The 25,956-nt window shown below is 43.6% G+C and overlaps 1 protein-coding gene across 1 annotated transcript in view; it reads left to right on the forward strand.

Moving 5' to 3' along the window:
• The window catches only part of UBE2J1 (ubiquitin conjugating enzyme E2 J1), a 62,086-nt gene extending 44,131 nt beyond the window's left edge, over positions 1 to 17,955 (forward strand). The window contains exons 6-8 of the mRNA XM_029595421.1: positions 2,511 to 2,640; positions 5,783 to 5,917; positions 16,815 to 17,955. Of these exons, the coding sequence (XP_029451281.1) occupies positions 2,511 to 2,640; positions 5,783 to 5,917; positions 16,815 to 17,087 (538 nt within the window). The 3' untranslated portion in view covers positions 17,088 to 17,955. The remainder of the gene's footprint in view (positions 1 to 2,510; positions 2,641 to 5,782; positions 5,918 to 16,814) is intronic.
• The last annotated feature ends 8,001 nt before the right edge of the window (positions 17,956 to 25,956 follow it).

Raw genomic sequence — 25,956 nt, forward strand, 5'->3', positions numbered from 1 at the left:
TAGCCAACAAGGTATTATTTAAACCAAAAATTAGGGGCGGCTTGGGGGCTCCCAATCTGGTTTGGTATTATGTGGCGGCCCAATTAAGAGCTGTGGTTGATTGGCACAGATGGGGGGAAAAGAAACAGTGGGCAATCATAGAACAGGGCTTAGTGGGAGAGATGCCTATTTCGGAGATATTCTGGTAACCTAAACAGACTTGGCATCCGATCTGCTCGTTGCCCTCTAGTACCTTTAATACTTTGCTGATATGGTCACAATGGAAAGGATCCATAGTGGGTTAAAGAATTTATTTTTATAATACCTACCTATACCATAATCTTGACTTTCCCCTGGAATTAGATGCCCTTTACTTTAAGAGCTGGGCTGATAGAGGGTTTTTTTTTTTACCTTGGGACGGCAATCATATGTTGTCACAGACTAATATGAAGCTCAAGGGTGCTTTAGATGATAAAAACTTTCTTAGATACGTGCAAATGAGTCATTATTTTGCATACTTTGGTTGTTAGTCAAGACCTCGTAAAGAGAAGAGCTCTTTTTAAGGGCTACTGTCATATTTATTTATTTATTTATAACTTTTTATATACCGAGGTTCAATTAACAAGATTAATTATCACTTCGGTTGTACATATGGCTGATAGATTAAAAAGCGTCATCTCCAAAATATATGGACTCTTAAATAAAGAACTAGAGAGGAAACCGGCTCACATTATGGCTTGGGAGAGTGGTATAGTACCTTTTAACTGTGGAAGTTTGGGATTTGATTCTCCTTTGCTCAGCAAAGAGCCCTATTTCGGCTGGCATTTTGGGAAAACAGTTATAATTACTGTTCAGATGGTTATTTGACTCCAGAGAAATTGCACTGAACATACCCTACTGTTAGTGATAGTTGTTGGAAGGTATGTGGGGCAGTGGGGTCTTTTTCATATTTGATGCAATTGCCCAGCTATTACAAAATTTTGGGAAGAAATCTATAAGTTCCTGACTAAATTAACAGGCTTTCAATTGACTCCTAGTACGAAAAACGAATTACTTAACTTTCCCACTTCCGAGGGTAATTTATTGATTCAATCACTGACACATCAAATATTCCTAGTGGAGAGAGGGGAGATTCGATTAAAATGGAGGGTACCTGAGTTGCCAGCTTTAACTGAAGTTTGTTGACGACTTGATAAAGTATATATATTGAGTAAAATTACTGCTGTGCGTAAGGGAGCACTCTCTAACTTTGAGACGACATGGGGCCCCTATAGAAGATGGAGGGCTTTATCTACCTAATGCATACATGTTGTGATATTTATGGGGTGGTGGGCATGGTATTTCAGCAGGTATTCCTTGTATTATTCTCAGTCAGATCACATTATGTGATTTGCTTGATCCCCTCTGCTCATGTCTTTCTGTTCTGTAATGCTGTGTTTCCCAGTTTGTGATTTCAGTGTAATGGGATGGGAAGGGGTGGTGGGTTTGAGGGTGAGGAAAGAGGGGAAGAGAAGATTGGGGGAAACTTATGAATGTCTTTGGTGAAACATGATGTGTACATATTGTTGTATGTTATCTTTTTTGTTGCTTTCAGTAAAACTTTAATTGAAAAAAAGATATGAACAGAAGATGAAAATCCATCTGAACTAAGTGGAGCTTTGGTACATCCCACTTGGCTGGACTGGTCTGGCATAGATGATACTGAAGGTGAAATTTAAACTTACCTGCTAATTTAATTTCCTTTAGTCCTGCCAGACCAGTCCAGAACCCACCCAAGGAAGCCACATCATCACAGGCTTCTAGTCTGATAAAATCCGAAATCCAAGTATGAGTATGTTGCCCACACTGAAGGCAGCTGGCCTAATTGTGAGCTTAGTATAGGGATTCTTATTCCATGATTAATAACCATGGAGTAACTTTTTCTGGCTGTATCTAGTTTTGGTTGGGATTTGGAAACCAAAACAATTGCCTTTGGTTGTCTTAGCTTTGACAAAGGACACTGAAGTGCTGACGGCAGCACTGGATCTTTATACGGTGAGTGAGGTCAGCTTTGAGCTTTTTTTTCTCTGTCTCCATTTGCTGGCAGGAGGACATAACCTACTTCTCTGGATTGGTCTGGCAGGACTAAAGGAAAGGAAATTAACAAGTAATTTTACATTTCATCAAGTAAGCTATCTGGAGACAGGGTTTACAGGATCTGAATGAAACTGGCCTTGAGCTATCAATGAAAAGGCATTAACTAAATCTATTAAAAAAAAAAAAAAAGGAATAAAGAGAGGGAAAGTTACTGTCATCGAGAATCTTTAGTATCCACCATGCATGCAGTCTGAATTAAATAAAGTTCCAGAATGTTTCAGGAAAGTCTAAGATGATGGTGTTGATACCTGGGTTTTTGTAATTTTAGATCTTTACAGTAAATGTATTTCTGTTGCTAGAGCTGATTTTCATAAATCTGAAGGATTTAGTTTCATACGTTTGCCATTGTATTTGCCATGTGGTTAAGCTGAGGTATAACGTCTGTTTATAACCAGGTCCCAGGACTTCTTCTGTGAAGGGTGTGGTGCACACATGAAGACAATGCTGCGCCCGTTGACTTCAGATAGTAATTCAAGCCAAATGGACAGAGAGGCCAAGGAACTTGCAAAGCACATAAGTTTCAAGGTAGAAGAGCCAATCATTGGCATCATTTTCTGTATCGCTACTTGGGGTTACATGGTGATATGTTAGGTGTTGGCAGATAAAAGACCATTTGGCCCACTGGGTCCTCCCAGTTGCCCCTGCTCTTGCGCTCGTTAACACCGCCTTCTGCATTAAGGATATCTCCCACCTGTCAGCTGTAGAAGCTTGATCACCTGCAAGGGGACACTTATTAGCCTTTTAGCAAATAGTTGAGAGGAGTAGCCAAGTTGCCCTGCCACCTGTGCTATGCAAGCTGCTACCTCCCCACTATTTATTTCTGGAAACATACAAAAGCGCTACCATTTGCTCTGTGCTGGTCAAACTCACCCTCTATTCCTGGCAATTTGATGCATTTTGGGGTCCGGGGAGGGAGAAGTTGGACTACCTTCCCACTAACGGAGGGTGGTAAAACTTGGGAGTTGGGGGGGGGGGGGGGGGGGGAAAGAGGTACAGCGGGAGACCAGACTGTTAATTGTTTTTATGGAAAAGGGGCTACTCTGTGGTCAGTATTTATCCTTTGTGGAAAGGGATAGGCTAGGGGGGAGCCCACTGTTGTTGTGTGAAACTGCCGTTCTATTTTTAAACTTTTATGATAAGTACTCTCTCAGTTGGCAGTCCCGAGGAGGGGCGGGGGGGGGGTCAAGTTTGACCCCTGGTCACTTTTTCAAAATTTTTGCCGCTATTGTTTTTCACAGCTCGGCCCTTTAAGGCGATGGCCGGCCCCATCCATTGGGGGCCGCCATCGCACAGTAATGGGCTGTGCCGCGATGTCTTGCCTCGTGGAATTTTACCGCAAAACAACATGGCGATACAGTTGTGATATTTTGGGGGGGGGGGGAGGGGCACAATATTGCGGGTATTTCCCCTCCACCCCCTGCAATGATGGGATCCATCCTGAGATAAAACATCGCAGCTTAGTGAATCCAGGCCTAAGTTTTGTACCTGAGACAACGGAGAGTAAAGTGACTTGCTCAAGGTCACAAGAAATGATAGTGGGATTTGAAACCTGGTTTCTTTTGGTTTGTAGCCCACTGTTCTAACCACTAAGCTACTGCTCCACTCCACAAAAACAAAATCACTGGCGGGCTCCAAAAGCCAGCACTGGGTTTAAAAACAAAAGCATACCACCACAGGGTGGACCATTTTTTGTAGTTTTGAAGCTCCCGGAGAGCCAGCCTAGCTATCAGGGCCTGCGAGAGAGAGAGATAAAGAGAGAGACTAGCCATAATGCCCTCCCACTAGATAGGTATTTATATCTCTATGGGAGGCCCACCTAGTAACTCGAGGTGAGGTTTAGGTATTAGTGTAGGGGTTAGGGGCCACTTTGACATTCAAAGTGAGACGTACGAACAGCACAGTGCTCTCTTGTGAAGATTTGATGACCTTCGGAGTGAGGAAACTCACACAAAGATGATATTTGTGCATTGTTGATGAGGTTGAGAGAACATTGCATAAATCTCATCTTTGGCTGAGTTTCCTCACTCCGAAGGTCATCAAATCTTCACAAGAGAGCACTGTGCTGTTCGTACGTCTCAATTTGAATGTCAGAGTGATACCTAAACCTCACCTCAAGTTACTAGGTGGGCTTCCCATAGAGATATAATTACGTATCTAGTGTGAGGGCATTATGGCTAGTCTCTCTCTCTCTCTCCCTCTCTCTCTCCCCCTCTCCCTCTCTCTCTCCCTCCCTCTCTCTCTCTCTCTCTCCGGACGGGCCCTGATAGCTAGGCTGGCGCTCCAGGAGCGACAAAACAACTAACACCAGCATGGGCAAACACATCGCAATGTGTGGAGTGCCTCAGGGATCTGTATTGGGACCCTTACTGTTCAATATATTTATAAATGAACTTCGGTATATAAAACTGTTAAATAAATAAATAAAATAAAATAAATGATCTGGAAAGAAATACGACGAGTGAGATAATCAAATTTGCAGATGACACAAAATTGTTCAGAGTAGTTAAATCACAAGCAGATTGTGATAAATTGCAGGAAGACCTTGTGAGACTGGAAAATTGGGCATCCAAATGGCAGATGAAATTTAATGTGGATAAGTGCAAAGTGATGCATATAGGGAAAAAATAACCCATGCTATAATTACACAATGTTGGGTTCCATATTAGGTGCTACAACCCAAGAAAGAGATCTAGGTGTCATAGTGGATAACACATTGAAATCGTCAGTGCAGTGTGCTGCGGCAGTCAAAAAAGCAAACAGAATGTTGGGAATTATTAGAAAAGGAATGATGAATAAAACGGAAAATGTCATAATGCCTCTGTATCGCTCCATGGTGAGACCGCACCTTGAATACTGTGTACAATTCTGGTCGCCGCATCTCAAAAAAGATATAATTGCGATGGAGAAGGTACAGAGAAGGGCTACCAAAATGATAAGGGGAATGGAACAATTCCCCTATGAGGAAAGACTAAAGAGGTTAGGACTTTTCAGCTTGGAGAAGAGACGACTGAGGGGGGATATGATAGAGGTGTTTAAAATCATGAGAGGTCTAGAACTGGTAGATGTGAATCGGTTATTTACTCTTTCGGATAGTAGAAAGAATAGGGGGCACTCCATGAAGTTAGCATGGGGCACATTTAAAACTAATGGAGAAAGTTCTTTTTTACTCAACGCACAATTAAACTCTGGAATTTGTTGCCAGAGGATGTGGTTAGTGCAGTTAGTATAGCTGTGTTTAAAAAAGGATTGGATAAGTTCTTGGAGGAGAAGTCCATTACCTGCTATTAAGTTCACTTAGAGAATAGCCACTGCCATTAGCAATGGTAACATGGAATAGACTTAGTGTTTGGGTACTTGCCAGATTCTTATGGCCTGGATTGGCCACTGTTGGAAACAGGATGCTGGGCTTGATGGACCCTTGGTCTGACCCAGTATGGCATTTTCTTATGTTCTTATGTGCAATAAAGCCCTATCGCACGGCCTAACGCTAATGAAAAAGGTGTAGTTAAAGCCGTGCGAGAGGGCTTCGCAAAACTGTGAGCCCAGCCCACTCTGGGGATAGGGAAATACCTACAGTACCTGAATGTAATCCCCTTGGAAGTGCTGAAAAAAGTGGAATATAAATCTAAATAGATAAATCTCTGAATTGCACATGTGCCCTTTTCAGACTGAAGATAATTCCTCTGCACAGTCTACCCCTGACCCTTCAAATGCTTCCGGTTTAAACCACACCATTACCTCAGTGGAATCCCCGCAGGAAGACCTACCGAAGGACACGCAAGAAGAAAGCCCCTGTGTAACGGTATGATCGCAAGGGGCCACGTTTCGTGGTGGAAGTAGATATAAAATTATGCACATTTTCAAAGTGTTTTTGTCGAAATATTTAAAGGTGTTTTCACAAGTCAAGAAGTCAGAGGACATTTATTTAACTACAGTTAGTCTGGAAAGTTGTGCAAAATGTGTTTTTCCTTATGGTATTTGGAACTTCGAAGGTGTTAACATGTAATGTTTATGCCTCATAATAGGTATTGTATGTTTTCATGTACAAAGTCTAATTTTTTTGTAAGCCCATTACCCTTCATTCTGGCAGTTCTTGAAGTGAATCATACAGTTTGGTAGAAAAGAATTGGGTAATCTGGATCAGCGTTACTGTAGAGCAAAAATGTATCTATTCCTCCCCAAGGTGTAGTTAAGCTTTTTGCACTGATGTACCGACATTACATTTTTCGTATTTTAATGTGCGTACTTTTCACTGCAGGTAATAGTCAATGAGCTATTGACCATTCTTTTGCATCTTGCTACCTCATCAGCATTGCGTTAACACTAATGCAAGCTAGTTTATGTGCGTTGACAGTATGTGATTGATAATGCAGGCATTTAACACATGTTAACACTTGTGTTTCCGTTAACGCGCTTTAGTACATTGGCCCCCTAAGTGTGATGCAAGCCATGTAGCCAGCTTTAGGGCTTCACACCCAGCCTCCTGCAGGGGAATCTAGATTCCACATCCTTTTGTGAACATGGCCTCACTTGTCTGTATTTTTTTATTTTTGGCCTGGCAGCTTTCTCCTTTTCCTTTGAGCTTACAGCTCAACTGTAACTGGTCCTTAAAGAGGTTACACATCCACAAACCTTCATTTGTACCTATCATATCACCCTTCTCACCCCTCAACTCATTTTTAGAAACACAGAAATACGACGGCAGAAAAAGTCCATATGGCCTATCTAGTTTACCCATCCACACAACTGCTCAGCTCTATGATCCCTACCACTTCCTCAGATACCTCCTGTGCTTTTCCCATTCTTTCTCCCTTGGGTTTTTGCAGCCCAAATGCAGGACTCGGCATTTTTTAGCATTAAATCTTAGTGCCAAATTCCAGACCATTCCTCGAGTTTCACTAGATCTCTCCTCATGCATTCCACACCATCCTAGCTGTCTACCCAGTTGCAGATTTTGGTATCATCCGCAAAAATACAATGTTGCTTGCGAAAATATTGAAAAGAGCCAGTCCAAGGCCCGATAACCTGCGGCACAACACTAACACCCTTTTCCCTGGAGTGAGCTCCATTTACTACTACACTTTCATCTCCCACTCAACCAGTTTATAACCCAAACAGTTACTTTAGGGCCCACCCCGAGGGTGCTCGGTTTATTTATAAGTCACCTATGTGGAGCTGTGTCAAAGGCCTTACTGAAATCCAAGCACACTACAGGTTAACTCTCTCCGGATCCAATTCTATGGCCACCCATTCAAACTCTGTGGTCACCCAGTCACCCTCCTTGACTAAGCCAGCCACCATAACCACAGTTCTTAGCCAGAGTCCATAGGCCATGGCTCCATCCGTAACCCAGTACACTTTCATCCTGAATCTCAACGGTAGGTGTTGCTGTTGACCAGTGGCCAGCATGCCCCTGCTTCGTGGACTGTAAACAGTGCCTCTGCAGCATCCCTGACCTCGGCTGGTCTAAGGGGCGGAAAATGGGCTCTTTAATGAAACCCAGATGCTATATGTGCAGAACTGCTGCTGAGCCACAGAACTGGCCCCGTGTCTATACTATTCAGCTTTTGATAACCATAATGGGTGTTTTCTGTGGTACCATAACCATCCTGTTGAACCAGAGTACTAAAGCCACTTAATTAGCTCAAACGGTATTAGTGGCTCAGAACCACAGAAGTAATTGTGCAGTACAAGAGAGACAGTTCTGAAGTGCCGAGGGCAGGCAGGTAGACAAGCCAGCAGTAGAAAGATGCAAAGGATGAGATAAAATGGGAATTACAGAATGCAAAGAGTCTAATTTAAAGGAAACCCAAGGACACAAGCTGGGGGAAGGAGTCAGAAATCCAAGGAGAGAGCCAACAGCAATAATCTAATGAAGTGGTGACAAAGCTTTTTTGACTAAAGATTTGTATTATTTTTTTATTTTTTTAAGGCATGTTTCAGTGCAAAACCTCTATTGCTGTCGCCATGTTTATCCATCCACCCATACACATCGATCGAAAGCTCTCTCTTTGATGGCAGATTTGGTTGAAATTTGGTAGGATGGTCTCTTCCTGAGATAGCATTACTCCTGCCACTTTTCAGCTAAATCCATTCAGGGTAAGGCCAGCCCCCACCACCCCCGGCAGGTGCAGGAGTCATCTGTGAATTAGCAAGAGTGTATTCTTTTCCTGCTTGTTCTTTTTAATGAACCATTCGTTCTGTGGTTCTTTCTTCACAATATTTTAAATATATAGTGTGCCTGATTGTGACGTGCATTTAAATACTGCCATGGATAGTGCTGATCTAAATCCTGTCTGCTACGGAATTAGCTGAGGCCTGGTGTTTGACCAGGGCAGCTGCCGTTGCTGCTGGCCCTCTGTCGATGCAATCTAAATTCAGTAATAACCTCTCCAATCCCAGCTAAGCTGTGTTTTTAGCAATAAAGAAGGCCTAGATTCTGGTAAAAGCAAAAGCTCTCCCGATATCGTTGGACCATCTGTTGCGCCTGGCATCTCTCGCTCCGCATGGAGGAGGGCATGCAGAATACCAAGCATAGGGGGGATTTTTAAAAAAATGTATATCTTTATTGGCACGTTAAACAACTGAGTAACATAACCAAGACAGAGAGCTTAAAAAGCAAATACAAAATATGTACTTGCCCAGGAAAAGAATTATTATAGATACACTCTTCAAGTCCACATTAATTGGAGCTACTATTAGGTAACAAACTGGCATAGTGTTTTGCCCCACCAGAAGGTTTGCTCTTCCCGACTGGGCAAACTTTTTAATAATCCATTGAATCCTATTTTTACGGACCGCCAACCTGGGCTTTTAAAGGTATGGAACTCATGCAGCATTGCTGCACTAGCGGGAAACCCGAATTCATGCATAGATTTTCCAAGAAACAACATAGTTCTTTAAGTCACCTTTAACATTAAAAACATGCTTGTATCTACTGTTTAATGACAAGCAGTGCACTCCAGCTGGAACAGTAGAAAAAGCTTCCTTCCCCCTCTTCCAGTCATTTGGTATAGATAAGACCAGGGGTCTGCAACCTCTGGCTCTTTGAAGACCTGAATGTAACTCTGTCTTGGAGGTGCTGGCCATAAAGGCATGGGGACGAGGAGACAAAAACGCTGAGGGGGGGAGAGAGAATGACTGCTGGAGATGGGGGGAGAATTGAGAGAGAGAAGGACCGACTGCTGAGGACTGAGGAAACCAAGTGTGAGAGAGAGAGAGAATGTGACTAATTGCTGGGGAAGAGGAGGCAGTTTACACGAGTGTCAGAGCTGCAGCTCTCAAAATATTTTAAACAAATTAAACAATGATGTGAAATGGTTCTTCTGTTTTGAAAGGTGGAAGAGCCCTGGATAAGACCAATTTAAAAGCTATAAACTCAAACACACACACACACACATATTTCCATTTGTTTCATGTGATGGACTGCTAAATATTAAAAGTAGATAAATATTTTGAAGGATCAGATTGTCTCTCTCCTTGCTGCGATTGCTACGCTGAGCCTATTGCTGCCCGTCAGCCACACCCTTCACATTCTGAGCGTCTGCTTTAAAAAAAGAAACACGCACAAAATCTGGGCCCGTATATCTTTTGTGCGCAAACGTAGCTGCCGATGCAGCAAGGAATTTTGTGCACACGTGTAAGACTGTACGCATTGCTTAGCGCCCTCACATGGAAATCCCCTGCTCATGGAGGCATTAGCTATAAAACCCCAATGCAGAGAGAGAGGCGCTAGTTTAACTCATGGCCATCTAAGGAAACTGGAAGAGTGGTCGAAGATATGGCAGCTGAGATTCAATGCCAAGAAGTGCAAAGTCATGCATATGGGGAGTGGAAATCCGAATGAACTGTATTCGATGGGGGGGGGGAAAGGCTGATGTGCACGGAGCAGGAGAGGGACCTTGGGGTGATAGTGTCTAATGATGTGAAGACAGCGAAACAATGCGACAAGGCGATAGCAAAAGCCAGAAGAATGCTGGGCTGCATAGAGAGAGGAATATCGAGTAAGAAAAGGGAAGTGATTATTCCCTTGTACAGGTCCTTGGGTGAGGCCTCACCTGGAGTACTGTGTTCAGTTCTGGAGACCGTATCTACAAAAAGACAAAGATAAGATGGAAGCGGTACAGAGAAGGGCGACCAGGAAGGTGGAGGATCTTCATCGCATGACGTACGAGGAGAGATTGAAGAATCTAAATATGTACACCCTGGAGGAAAGGAGGAGCAGAGGTGATATGATACAGACTTTCAGATACTTGAAAGGTTTTAATGATCCAAAAACAACGACAAACCTTTTCCACAGGAAAAAAATCAGCAGAACCAGGGGTCACGATTTGAGGCTCCAGGGAGGAAGATTCAGAACCAATGTCAGGAAGTATTTCTTCACGGAGAGGGTGGTGGATGCCTGGAATGCCCTTCCGGAGGAAAGTGGTGAAGACCAGAACTGTGAAAGACTTCAAAGGGGCGTGGGATAAACACTGTGGATCCATAAAGTCAAGTGGCCGCCAATGAAGAGTGGGTGACTCGCCAGAATGATGGCTACTGCCTGGACACAATACCCTTAGTCAATAAACATACACATGCTTACTGTGACTCCAACATCGCTCTAAGCTTCAACAGCAAGAGGAAATGGAAAAAAGGATTTGCATTCACAAAGAGGGGAGTAGCTGGCTTGTTACGGCGGTTACTACCCCAAACCAAATATGCCTGATACTTCACTTTCAATGCATATACAGCATAGCTCTCTGCTTCAACGACAGGGGAGAAGAATAACTGATACTTCACACATCCAGCAGAGCTCTCTGCTTCAACGGCAAGGGAGAAGAAAAAAAGGGTTCGCACTCACAAAGCGGGGAGTAGCTGGCTTGTTACGGCGGTTACTACCCCAAACCAAATGTGCCTGATACTTCACTTTCCATGCATATCCAGCATGGCTCTCTGCTTCAACGGCATGGGAGAAAGACTGATACATCACGCATTTCCAGCATAGCTCTCTGCTTCAACAGCAGGGAAAAAAAAAACAAAAAAAAAACTGATGCTTCACGCATATCCTGCATAGCTTCAACGACAGGGGTGAAGAAAAAAAAGGATTCGCAATCACAAAGCGAGGAGTAGCTGGCTTGTTACGGCGGTTACTACCCCAAACCAAATGTGCCTGATACTTCACTTTCAATGCATATCCAGCATGGCTCTCTGCTTCAATGGTAGGGGAGAAAAAAAACCTGATACTTCACGCATATCCAGCATAGCTCCCTGCTTCAACGGCAGGGGAGAAGAAAAAACAACCAACAAGGGCTGTACAACATAGTCTAGGTAAAACAAATAAGCATGGGTGTAGCTTGCTTATTGCGGCGGTTACTACCCCTACTACCCCTAACTAATCAAGCTAGATATTTCACTTGGATGCAGCTCCATCACTGCTCTCTACATTAATGGTGGGGGTGGAAGGGGAATAGAACAAAGAGCTAAGAGAAACAGATAAGTATGAGAGAAAAAATGTGTGAAGCTTGCTGGGCAGACTGGATGGGCCATTCGGTCTTCTTCTGCCGTCATTTCTATGTTTCATGTTTGCTTAATGCTGGAAATTGTACTCCTTGTCAGGAGTGGAGTAAAGTTTCTGGCGCTAGCGTAGTCTCTAGGGAGAAGCAGGAGTTCTGGTGCCAGGGCTAGTCGTCGGGATTTGCACACAATCTGTAAATAAATATGATTTATGTGCACAAAAAGGTTTTTTACGCAGAAGGCATTTGTGTGCATAAATCATGTTTTATGCACACACAATAAGCATGTTTTGGGCACATAAATTCAATTTGAGAGACTCCTCCCACCACTCGAGTTAATCAGCCTATGCCGAGAACACATTTTAACTCTGCTTTGTGTGCATTTATTTTTAAACTCTCGATGCATTATCCTATCATTTGTTTACTGCAGCGAGAATCAATTTTTTTTCTTTTAGCGTCTGCATTAGGAAACCGTGAGCTGATTTTCAGTGTGCATTCTTAATGCAATGCTTATTCCGTCGGCCTTCCCCCCACTCATTTAGCCCAGTCGTTGCTGTGTCTCTCCTTGGCTGGGAGTTGCTCCAGTGGGGCTCCTTGAGGAACCCTGCGGTCAAGGGCCCTTAAGTCTGGCAACCGGGCATCCTCGACAGATCTTTAAATGACTGAGGGAGGAAAATGCCTGCCAACTGAACGCAGGTCCTCCCAAGAATAGTGCCCAGCATGGCCACTGAGCCACTAGGATGGCTTCAAATCTGACCTTTTTGATCAGTGGATAGGGAAGAAGCATGAGAGTTATGATTGTGGTTTGGGTGTGAACAAGACGTGGAGGGTGATTTAACCCAAAATGTTTCGATTTTAATTATTTGGATTCATTACCCACCTTTTTGATTAACAAATTCACCCCAATCGAGGACCAACATATTACAACAGTAACATAAAGTCAAAGAGCTGTAGGTATAGCAGCTTAACAATTGCAACCTGAAGGAGAAGGTGGAAAGCAAGTACTAGACTTAAAAATAGCAGAACATCTCACACAACATCTTGCACAGCATCTCGGGAACATACACAACTTATCAAGCAACTCCTGCCTCCACTCCGAAAATTCAATTGCCCCATTGAGCTCCTACCAGGTACCACGCCTCCCAAGGGCAGAACCTACCCTCTCTCTCTCTGCCCAGATCTTTAAAAAATTAGATCTCCGAGGGGCATACAATCTGGTAGGGATCCACTTTCAATACTAGGGACAGCCACTATGAGTACGTAGTTATGCCTTTCGGACTTTGTAATGCCCCTGCGGTCTTTCAGCGCTTGATGAGGGAGATCTTCCGGAACCTACTCTATTCATTTGTCATGGTATATCTAGACGATATACTGATCTTTTCCAAAGACCTGAAGTCCCACCGTTCACATATTCAGACAGTCCTCCAATGTCTCAGAGACAATCATCTCTACGCAAAATTAGAGAAGTGTATCTTCGAACAGACTTGTCTCCCATTTCTGGGCTACATTATCTCCAATCTTGGTTTCACCATGGATCCTGAGAAACTCCAAGGAATTTGAGATTGGTCCCAGCCAGTAGGCCTCTGCGCCTTACAAAGATTCCTTGGATTTACAAACTATTACAGGAACTTCATCGCTAACTACTCCACGCTAGCTGCTCCACTCACGGCCATGACTAGGAAAGGTAGCAACCTTTAAGTTTGGAGCCCCAAGGCTCAATCTGCTTTCCAAGCCTTGAAAGAGGCCTTCTGCACCGGACCTTGTCTACATCACCCAGATCCTAACCGTCCCTTCGTCGACGAAGTCGACACCTCCGCCATTGGGGCAGGGGCGGTCCTGAGCCAATATTCCTCCAAGGGGGTCTTAGTACCCTGTTCCTTCTACTCTCACAAGTTTTCGCCTGCAGAACAAAACTACATGATTGGGGACCGCGAGCTCTTAGCTGTGAAATTGGCTAGAAGGAGCCGAACATAAATTCATGATCTTTACAGATCACAAGAACCTCGAACACTTAAAGGAAGCTCAATTATTGAACTCAGACAGGCCCGCTGGGTGCTGTTCTTTGAACGTTTTAACTTTGAACTTCGCTACTGCCCTGCAGCAAAGAACACCCAAGCGGATGCTCTCTCTTGCTTTCTTGAACCAGAAGATACGCCCGAAACTCCCAGGCACATCATTGACCCAGCCTGTATAACCCTTGCAGTTACCCACACGGTGCCAGCCGGGAAGACGGTGGTCCCATGCCGTCTCCGAGAGCGCATCCTCCGCTGGGTCCACGACTCAAAGTTGGCCAGCCATCCCGGCTGGGCTCGGACCCTTGAGATGGTAAGAAGACATTACTGGTGGCCTAACATGGTTAAGGACTCCCGCAATTATGTGGACTCCTGTCCCATCTGTGCACAGCAGAAACCTCCGACTGGCCATCCTTGGGGGCTCCTCCAACCTCAAAATGACCCACTTCATTCCACTACAGAGCCTCCCTTCGGCTCCTGAATTGGCAAAACTCTTCCTGCATAATGTATTCCGACTACATGGATTACCCAAGGAGCTCGTTTCCGATCGTGGACCACAATTCGCAGCCAACTACTGGAAGGTTCTGTGCACAAAGTTTGTCATCACCCTGAACCTGACATCGGCCTATCACCCTCAAGCGAATGGCCAAGCCGAGAGGACAAACTGCTCATTGAAGACATTCCTGAGATCCTACGTGAATGACCAACAGGACAACTGGGCCGACCTCTTGCCCTGGGCCGAGTTGTCCCACAATACTCACCTCGCCTCTGCCACCAACTTCTCTCCCTTCTCCGTAGTATTCGGTCGCCAACCACGTTTGCCTCTACCAGTGCCGTTTTCCGTACCCTCACCTGCAGCCCAGTCCACAGCACAGATGATTCACCATCTCTGGAATCAAGTCAAGGAGAGACTGGGTCAGGAAGCCGAGAAAGCCAAACGCTTTGCTGCTGCCCACCGTTGCACTGCACCTCTGTTCCAACCAGGCCAGAAAGTTTGGCTCAGCACGAAACACATTAAGTTACATCTACCTTCACAGCGATTGGCTCCCAGGTTCATTAGACCATTTCCAATCATCCGAAGAATAGGAGTAGTTACTTATCAGCTGCAGCTGCCCACCTCCATGGGAATCCACAACACATTCCATGTCTCCTTACTAAAACCACTAGTCTTGACCTGGCCTTCCCGACGGTCTCCTGCTCCTATCCAACTCCCTGCTGAACCCGAAGACATCCTCCAGGTCAAGGAGGTTCTTGATGTCCGATGTAGAAGAGGTCATTGGGAATACCTCCTGTCGTGGGAGGGCTTCAGGCCGAAGGAGAACTCCTGGGAGCCCTCCCACCACATATATGACAAAGACCTCCTTGCGGAGTTCCACAGGACTCATCCTGACAAGCCCAGGCCTAAGGGGGGGGGGGGGGGGGGGTACTGTTGCGCTTCCCGGCCGCGTTCGCTCCACAGCCGGGCCTGCTCACCTTTCTTGTCCATCCATGAGCTCCGAGCTCTCTCACGCCGCAGCCTATTCGTGGCATCCCTGGCTCCCCCACACTCAGGCCCTTGTCCAGGCCTCACAACGGGGCTCGGCGTCGTCAGTGGCGTCATCCCCACCCCTAGGCACAGGGGTGGGAATGACGTGGGGGTGGTCCGGTGTCTCTAGTTTGCCTTCCAGTGTCTCCTGTTCCAGTGTCTCCTGTTCCAGGTTCTCCTGTGTCTCCAGTTCCAGCGTCTCCTGTTCCTTCGTCTCTCTATCCCTGGTAGTACCCTATGGACTGATCTCACGGTACTGACCATTGCTTGCTCCTGACTACTCTTGATTGCTGCTTGGAACTTGACCTCTGCCTGACCACTGACTTCTCCTGATTTCTGCCTGGAACGTGATCTTTGCCTGACCTGACTACTTCCGGATTGACTACAGGTACTGACTCCTGCTTCGGCTGACCATTCTGAACTGTTACTCTGGCCTTGATCCTCGCTATCCACTCGGACTCTCTGTTCTGGCCTCCTGTGACCTCTGGATATTCTTGTTTGGATATCGACCGCGTACCCTTGTTCGTGATGGGCACTCCTCTGCACTTTCTCTCTAGGAGATCCTGCGAGGCCCACCTAAGACCAGGTGGCCCGGGTAACCAAGGGCTCAACCTGAGGGAACCCCGGGTTGCTATTGTTGAAGATCCAGCTAGCCTCTGTCTCCTCTTGTGCTCCGCCTCCTGATGGCAGTTGCACGCCAGGTCCGACTGGAGGGCTGTACCAATACTGCACCAGACCAAGGGTCCACCTCCAGCGCAACACCTACAATGTTCAAGAGGGCCTACTTTTGTTGGCCAAAATTTGTTAAAAAGCTAAATATATCTGTTTCTAACATGTATAAATAGCAAATTCTTCAATTACAATTGAAATTTTTAACAAAAAAAGCTCGTAAAGCCTTCTTAAATAAATAAACATTATTTGGGAAATTTAGAAAACGATTTCTCTTATTAAGTATCACATCAGAACCTTACATAGGGGCCTATTTTTCTTAGCCGGCAGGGGCCTAATTCCTGCTCTCTCCAGCCCTGCCTTTGCCAAGGGTGCTTACGCTGCATGGAACAGCCTCGCAGTACAAATGACAGGAATCAAACCCATAATCAAAATCAACTAGAAAGGGGTTAGGCACAGAGCTTCTTCAAGGCCTGGGAAAGCAAGGAATAGAGCCAGAAATCCCATAGGTGGCAGCGATTGTTGCAATAACAAGGGAAAATATCTAGAATGGATAGACCCTGGGCCTCTGGATCTGCCATCAAGTTTTTATAGTTCTAACTCTTGAAAGCTACTCATGGATGTATTGAGGTAGTCCAATAAAAATGCATCACCCACAACGGTGTTTCTCAGGACAGTCCCAGAGTAACCCCATCAGCCAGTCTGGCTCCGGTTCAGGATAGCCAACAGTGTGAATATGCATGAAACAGATTTGCGTGCATTGCCTCCATTGTATGCACATCAATCTCTCATGCATTCATCGTGGATATTCTGAAAAACCAGGCTGGGCTCTAGGGTACTTCAGGACTGGTTTGAAAAGCAGTGACCTACAATTTGTTGTTTGACTCATATTCTGTATTTCTGATGAGGGCACGAAACTCCAGAGTAGGGTGTACATGCACACAGACAGACACACACACTGAGATAAGGTTGCCTAATTATGATTTTTGTCCTCTTTAGGCAGAAGTTCAGAACATTACAGCACCGTCCATTGAAGAAGATGCCCAGCTTGCACATGACAACCGTACTCCGGCGAGCCCTCGGCAGCGCCATCCCCAGCTTCAGCTGAATCAGAGGAGAGCACCGGCTTCTCCGGGACTTATTCAAGTGCAGCAACCAGGAGTGAACGCTGGATCGACCATCCTGATTGTCCTACTGACTTTAGCCCTGGCAGTTCTGCTGTTCCGAAGGATTTATCTGGCCAATGACTATCTATTTGATTATGAGTTATAATATTTTGCTTCTGTCTGAAAGGCAGTGACTTAAATGCTTCATTAAACAAACATTCTGTATTGAGTATATTATGAGAACTGCTCACAGAAAGTACTATTTCTATTTATCTCTTTTAGGTCTTCATGAAATGTTATCAAACAAATGTGTGCGCTTGTATATATGTGTATAAACACACACACACACACATAGCGCTAGGGTAAAATTTGCGCTATTTCTGAAGACAAATAACTGGAGAATTGAATGGACAGACCAGTAAGTTGAAAGTGAAGTTTATTGCTGCTTGCAGGAATATTTGGGAAATCCCCCTGCCCAACTTCCGCTGGCGATTATGTAACTAACTGAAATTCTTTGAACAAGTGGAAGCGAACCAGGGCCGGGGTGCATTTTGTCCATGGAACATAGAGGTGCGTGGTGGCCTGTTCTTGGGCCATTAACAGAACATCTGCCCCTGAAAGGGTCTCTTGAGATGAAGTGAAGTCAGGTTCTCTTTGCATTTGTTCAGGAATTCAGAAGGGGACGATAAATGTTGCCTTACCTTCCCCTCCCCCCCCCCCCCCACCCCCTCCCTTTTCACTCAGTGCAGAACCGATCGGTGAAATGGAAGCTGTGGGCCTGAGATCTTAAATCTTTCTCTGAACAGCAGGACAGAAAAATGTGTTTGATAGCTTCCTTTTATCCAGTCCTCTCCTACTCAAAGAACTTTAAATGTCTCCTGGTGTTCCCAGATGTACGTGCTGATTTTTTTTAATTGAAGAAAATGATATTAAATATGCCTGTTCTTGCAGTTGTAACAAAAAATGTAGTATTTATCTGCAGCTATTGTCTTAATCATTCCACAAATATACCCAGTGCAGTGAATGAAATGCCATTTTTTTGTGAAAGATTTTTTTTTATCGTTGAAAATCAGGTGTAGCCCTGCTGTTACCCAGAGTACAGGAGCATTTGTGGAATCTATTGCTCCAGTTATCCAAACCCACATTTTTATTTTTGAGTCAGTGATTTTAATTGGGGAAACGCAAACAGCTTCATGCAAAAACAGGGTGGATAATTGTAGGTAGGTGACCAACAAAAGTTCCTATAACTTTAGCTAATCTTATTTTTAGAAATACAATGTGCCCAACAGATTATTCCCATGTCTACTTATCTCACAACCATCAACTCCAAACTCACTCACCCACCTCAACCCCCCCCCCCCAAATTAGCTAAATCCACACATTCAGATATTGTCACTGTGTTATCAGTCTATATCAATGTAATATAGCCCCCCTCTTCCCCACCATTATGTCTTTCTGGAATGAATAATGCATTGAACCTTGCACATGGAATATCAAGGAGCATGGCGATGTTTGAAAAGCCTAACTGATAATCTGTGAAATGTCTTGGGTTTGTCATTTACTGTGGCAATTAATTGTTCATATGAGGTTGTCTGAGAAACCAACTTGCATTGTTCCTCAAAAAGAATCTTACTTGTTTTCCAGTTTCTCATTTTTTAATTTTGATGTAAAACTGCAAGACACAATTTTGGGTGATGTGAACATTCTCTTGAAGGATAACTTTCAAACCTATTCGCGTTGCTGCATATGGAAGCGCGAGTAGGCACGCAGAGATTTATCCTAGTATTTTATACATTGCATAGCAGGAGCTGCGCAGGCTGTAACGTGCTGCATACTTATGCTCCAAAAGTACACGCACATGATTCAGAACGCGCGTATATTTCCAATGCAATGGAAGCCCTTACTTTTCCTACCTATTTTATAAACACCCATATGCATTTTTTTATGTGCCTAAAAAGTTTAACATTTACACACAAAAACAGGTATTTTCTTGTGTGTGTATTGCAAATCACAGTTCACCGATACCTCTTCCGGTTTGCTCAGTCTGTTTCCAGTTCACCTAGACCCTCTTGCACTTTATCTTGACCCTCCCTCACCCAAAAATAGCAAACAGACAAGTCTAATATCAGTTGCGTTAGTTAATTAGCAGGTGCCAAATTGCACAAAAGAAGTTAATTTGTACACGAGTATCTCTTATAAAATAGCAACTTCTGCGCACAGCTCTTGATCCCTCTACGGAATGCTCCTGGAAATCCTTTTTGGCACCGGTAAATGTGAGTGTGAAACCGAAAATGCTCCCTTCCTCGCCCCTCCCTGCCACTCACCCCATACCTTCCCTCTCAGTTATCCCCTTTCCTTTTTTTCTCAGTAATTCAACTCCTCCCTCACTCACCATTGCCTGGGATCTTTTCTAATGGGAGGGATGGGAATCCTTCAAGCGCATCACCACAGGGCGCTGCCGCGCAGGGCTAGTGCTAGCTTTTTTGCTGCCCTGTGTAAACAATTACTGTGCTGGCCTTCTGTTTTGTTTTTGGTTTGGTTTTTTTTAACATCTAATTTGTATTCTTTTTCTAATCAAGGCCAGTGCAAGGGCACCCTAAGTGAATCTTACAGCTTTGTGCCTGGCTCCTTCTACATACAAATTTAAAATTATGCATTTTTAATACAAGATTTTACATGAAAAAGGACACTCAGTGTACGGTCTTTTGAAATAAAAATATAACAGCATGTATATTGTATTTGCATGCACTGCTGTGGTGTCAACCAAAAAACCCAGCATAAAAATCAAAAAGACTATTCGGACTATTGTAACTTGCTTGTGGGCTTGGTCTTCAGAAAGCCATGAGGAAACTAAATTACAATTACAATATAATAAAGCTTGCATTCCAAAATAGCACTAACTGTCAGCACTCAATTATAATCCTATTTATGAAAAGGCAGCACTGCAAATATTCCAGCAGGCCCTAAAGCACCAATACACCTCCTATTAGGAAAACAAACAAGCCAAGCTGCTATAGATCCCTACATAAAAACATGTTAGCAGAATACTTAACCGCACTCACACATGCAGAACACAGAAAGACCCTCAATTAAATACAGAATAAAGTGACCATAAAGTATAAATGGAAAACTGCAGGCAAAAACTGAACTGGAAACCGCAACAAGTCAGACTGTATGTAATGCACCAGTGGAAAAACAAACATCATCATTCCTCAGAAAACATCAAGCAATAAAATCAAGAAAGATAAAACATCCATAATTATAGTAATTAATTATTGACAACAAAAAAGGATACCTTCTGATTCTCTTAGACCTCTCCGCAGCCTTTGACAGTGGATCATAAAATTCTCATCTGTCTAGAATCCATTGGGCTAGCTGGCAAAACTCTCAGTTGGTTCACATCCTTCCTCAGTAACAGACACTTCAAAGTTTTTCACAACAATAGTTCTTCGTCCCCTATCCCCCTCGATACAGGTGTGCCTCAAGGATCAGCACTTTCACCAATTTTATTCAACATCTACCTGACCCCTCTATGCCATCTCTTATCTAGACTTGACATAACGTACTACATGTATGCAGACGATATACAATTACTCATTCCTATTTCTTCCTCGATAGAAGATGCTATGTCTAAAGCTGCCTCACACCTGGATGCAATCAGAAACTTGCTAATTCATCTTAAATTATGTCTAAATACAAGCAAAACCGAATGTATCCTAATTGCCAAAAAAAATCCTGGACATTTAACAATTCCACCCTTCCACTTTGACAAGACCCTTGTCCATCTCAAAGAGAGCGTTAAAGACCTGGGTGTTTGGTTAGACACTGACCTAATCTACAAAAAACACATCTCCACAAAAATAAAGGAAGGCTTTCACAAACTTCAAATAATAAAACATCTAAAACCCCTACTTCATCCCCATGATTTCAAAACCGTCCTTCAAGCCCTCATTTTTTCAGGTTTGGATTACTGCAACTCCCTCTTGATTGGCCTTCCAAAATCTTCTTTGAGACCCTTGCAGCTCCTTCAGAATGCTACAGCCAGAGTACTAACAGGCAAAAGAAAAGCTGATCACATTACACCTGTTCTCAACCAATTACAGTGGCTCCCTATTGAAAAAAGAGCAGAATTCAAAGTTCTCACCATACTCCACAAAATAATATACAAAGCCGACTACTCCGCCTTTAATGACATCATTCACATTCATTGCTCTCAACGAACTACAAGAACTGCCAGCAAAATTAATCTAGTGATTCCCTCACTTCCACAGGCTAAATTATCCTCCACCAGAAACAGAGCCTTTTCCATCATCGGCCCTAAGCTCTGGAACTCTTTACCTCTTTTCCTCACCAATCAAGAAAACTTAAAATCCTTCAAAAAAGACCTAAAACCCTGGCTACTCAGCCAATCTTTTAAAGATAGCTCCCAATGACTTTAAAATACTTTTATATTTTCTGCTATTTTCCAATCTCCCTGTTTCAATGATACAGATGCCCTTCAATACTTCATGAGATATATGTACATCAGGGTTCTATCCTGTGTTATCTTGTTATACATTCTCCTTGTTATGTTGTTATTTATCATTAATTTTAAATTGTTAAACTTCATACATCGTTCAATGTAACATGTTGTTTCTGTATGTAAACCGGAGTGAAGGCAACTCTGCTATACCTCGGTATATAAACAAATGCTAAATAAAAATAAAAATAAAATAGTAAAACATACTCATAAAAATTAATATGTCAAAACAGCTGATGAATAGAACATCCAATAATTAAAAATTCATATAATAAATATTTGTTAATTTCCAAAACACCAATAAAATATTTCAAAACATCATACACAAACACATGATTTAATAATATCAATAAGAATAAAAAAAAAACCTCATGCTCTATATCTGAGAATGCCTGACTTCCGGTCACTCTCAGATTGTCATGGATTAGTGAGAGGGGAAGGGAGGTACACAGACTTTCTCCTCTCATATACACACATGTTCATTCTCATGCTCACAGACATACACAAAGGCTCTTTCAAAACACACACGCTCACAGGCACACACACACACACTGGCTCCCTCCCCTCAGGCATACACACACGCTCCCTCTGTTATAAAGAATAAAATCACAAAACATTTAGATAGACATGGTTTGATGAGACACAGCCAACATGGATTTACCCAAGGAAAGTCATTTTTTAGAAGGGGTAAATTTTATTTATTTATTTATTTATTTATTTAGTGCTTTTCTATACCGGCATTCGAGATAAGGATCACATCATGCTGGTTTACATTTAACAGGGGGTGAAAATGCAAATAAACTCAAACAGTAACAAGTGAAAGGAAACTCTGAAATTACAATAAAACAGGGGTGTTCAAAACTGGGAGGAGAAGGAAAGGCAAGAACGAACAGTTGTTTGCAATGTTCAGAGAGTGTCTGACTGTAGTTGGTGAATTAATGGTCAGGTGGGGTCTGGAAAGGCTTCCTTAAACAACCACGTCTTAAGCCTCTTTCTGAACGTTAGAAGACACGGTTCCTGTCGAAGATCTGGAGGAATGGAGTTCCATAGCGATGGTCCAGCGGTAGAGAGGGCCCGGTCTCTGAATGTTATATGTTGAGAGGTTTTGGTGTGTGGAACATGAAGTGAATCTCTGTAGGCTTCTCTGATGGGTCTGATAGAGGTATGTTTTCTGAATGGGATTTGTAGGTGGAGTGGAGCATGTTGATGTATGGATTTGTATATAATGGTGATTGACTTATGAATGATTCTGTAGTGAATTGGCAGCCAGTGTAGGTCTTTGAGAATGGGAGAAATATGAGAATGGGAGAAGTATAAATAAACATGTGGACAAAGGTGATCTGGTAGATGTGGTGTATTTGGATTTTCAGAATGCATTCAACAAAGTCCCACATGAGAGGCTTCTAAGAAAACTAAAAAGTCATGGAATAGGAGGCAATGTCCTTTTGTGGATTGCAAGGGGTAGTGCTCTTCCTGTTATTAACCATTGTGGTGTAAACTCTAATTGTCTGCTCAACGGATTTTTGCAGTTTGCCAGATCTTGGTGTAGAGATTTTAATTGCCTGAGCCAAAAGCTGGACACCCATCAGGGCCAGGAATCTTCCAATTTGAGGCTAAAACCTGGCTTCCAGCTCTCTCGTTGTTACTTCAGGCCATTCCATATTCTCCTGTGGGCCGGGTAACCATTCTGCCTCTCTGTTATACTCTACAGGATAGTCCTATAAAGTTCTCGAAAACTCTTCTGTTTCAGTCTTGGTGGTGTTTTAACTGCTCTAATGATCTTTTCCAGTTCCCTATAGAATTGCATTGGGTTCTGTCTAAATATTTTAGTTGATATATCTTCCTTTTCTATTTTCTTCATAGCTCTGCAGCTTTTGTGCTTCTGCTGCAATTTTAGAATGCTTCTCATTTTTTTACGTCTTCATCCTTTTGAAGTACTCATCTATCAGCGACACCTCCTCATGTGGTTTATATTGAGTTAATTTTTATAATGAGTTTATTTTTTTCTTGACACATTTTTTCCAAGGAGGGGTTGTTGTTCTTTTCCTTTGCTTCTGGTCTTGTGCCCTTATTGGTAGAACTGGCTCAGTAATAATAATTGTGCAGCAAAAATTGTTTGCATTAAAAGGGGATGTGGTGCTATTTGTTTTCAAATGTAAATACCTTGGTGTAGGTTTATCTGGGAACTTCCTTTTTTAATTTTCTACTTTGGATTTGCTAGTATCTGGCAGCAAAAGTGCATTTGGAGTAATTTCCTGTTCTCCAGAAGAATCACCACCTTAGTTAGTATCTTCGTGTTTCCTGCCTTCAGTGTTGTTGGGTAAAAGCAATGCCACAATATGGAGGCACAGGACAGCCCAAGTTTGGGAGATGCAGTCTCATCAGTGAGTGGGATTTCTACTCCCCTAAACAGAGAGCGTTGTCATTTGCTGCATTTAAACTATTAAATACTAAACTGAAAAATGCTTAGGGTTACCTTTATTGTCCCTAATTTTTCTAATTCTACTATTCTCAGTCTCTTCTCCATTTCCTCATGTCTGTTGTCTAACTGTTTTGCCAAACTCCTTTTCATTTTTACTTTTCCTTCTCCCTCTCTCCTCTACATCTGCCTCCGACATTGGTCTTATTCTTTTTTCAGCTCGATGCGTGCCGAGGCTGACCCTAGAGGAGTGTGGGGGCCGGGGATGAATCAGTCGGAGCACCTTCCCTCCGCCAAAGGAGAGGAGGGGGTGGAGCCCTCTCTGGACAGTCTACCACCGTATCTTACGGCTTCTGCGATCTCTTCCACCACTGCACTGCAATTTCTGGCCTGCCGATGCTCAGGAACCGGAAATGATGTCAGCAACATGGGGCCCAGAGTAGTCACCCCAATTCCCCTACCCCACACCCGGCAGGGACAGCCGTGCTCCTCACCATCGATCTTCTCTGCATTACCTCCTCATTTCCCCCCTCCTTTTCTTGCATCTGCCCTCTGTCATCCATCCATCTTTCCCTTACTATTGCTGTTGCTCTCCAGCTTTCCTTTCCCTAAATCTTCACCTCACTGTTTCTCAACTCCATTCCTTTCTCCAAGATCTTGATCTCCCCTGTCTGGCTCCTTTCCTTGTATTTCATCCCCTCGCCTCTATAGCCCCCTCCTAAGCAATCTCCTCCGCTCCCTTCCTTTGCCATTTCTTGCTGTTCTTTCCAGTCTCTCCCTCTTGTCTCAGGCCTTCATAGTAGCCCTCGTTTCTTCCTTGTAGGAGCAGCAGCAGAGGAAGAGAACTGAGGCTGGGAAGGGGCGATTGGTCAACCCATTCTGCTGAGAGAACGTGAATGAGCTGTCAAGGATTGCTGACTGAGGCTGGGGGCAGGGGTGCATGGAATAGGGAAAGGAAAAAAAAGGAATGAGGAATGAGCATGGGGGGAGAGGAGGGAGGGAAAGGTCTGGGGATGCAGCAGACATATACAATACCTCAAACATATACACACATGCACAATGTACAGAGTGCTTTTGGAAATTTGTGTAGTCCTTGGAATCTACTTTTCTAATCTTGAGTGGGAATTGACACTAACTCTCAAATCCTGGCTTTTATGATAGGCGTTCTTGTAGTTAAAATATATCAAACACAAAAATAGTAGGGAAAGGTGGCATTTAGAAAAAGTAGCGTATATCTCTGCTCCGGATGAATCAGCAGCACCACCACAAACGAAAGCCTGCGCTTCTCTCCTCTGGCCACTAGATGTCAGCAGTACTATTGGCAGTGCGCCCAGAGTTAGGTGTTCTCGCAATTTGCGTTTCCGCTCCGTTATTTTGCTTTCTTTCCCCCCAGCTACGCTGATTTGTTCTCTTTCTGGCTCCTGGGAATCTGCTTGACTGAGACAATCAAACTGGTTGCAGCAACAAGAGCCAGCTTTTCAAAGTGATTGAGGGCGCTAAACACCACCAATTCCCACTCCCTGGTCCCAGTTGGAGGAGTCTGCACCTATGGTTGCGTTGCAGCGGAGGCTTGCTGCTGGCACCATTGGGGAAAAGTAGCTGCCGTTCTTAGTACGATGCTGGCCGACAATTTAATTCATTTCACCGGGAAGCTGATAAATGTATTTTTGCTATGGCATGTTTATTTTAATTATGTGACCTGTCCTGCAGGAGACTGCAGGCCATGGCTACTTTGGTAGTGGAGCAAGTAACAAAACTTGTAAGAATAAACAACGTATAACAGAGTTCCCCTCTGGCTTTCTACCACAAGTGATCTTCAGGTGGTCAGCTGTCCTGCTGCAAGTGGATAACACAAGTTTTACTTATTTCAGTTCATTCCAATGGTGTTTACCCACTTTCTTTTCCTCAGCCAAAATGCCACGCATAATTGCATTTGAAAAGTTGCCAGCCCATCTCTAAGAGTTACAAACGGATGAGCTTACTGTATGGATTTATGCAAAAAAAAAACCCCTATCTACTGCAATCAAAAATAGTAGGAAGTCATAATTAAAAAACAAAACAAAAAACCAAACCTCAGAACAAATGCTCGGACCTGCT

The sequence above is a fragment of the Rhinatrema bivittatum genome, chromosome 3 (genome assembly GCF_901001135.1).
Source record: "Rhinatrema bivittatum chromosome 3, aRhiBiv1.1, whole genome shotgun sequence".
Classification (NCBI taxonomy): Eukaryota; Metazoa; Chordata; class Amphibia; order Gymnophiona; family Rhinatrematidae; genus Rhinatrema; species Rhinatrema bivittatum.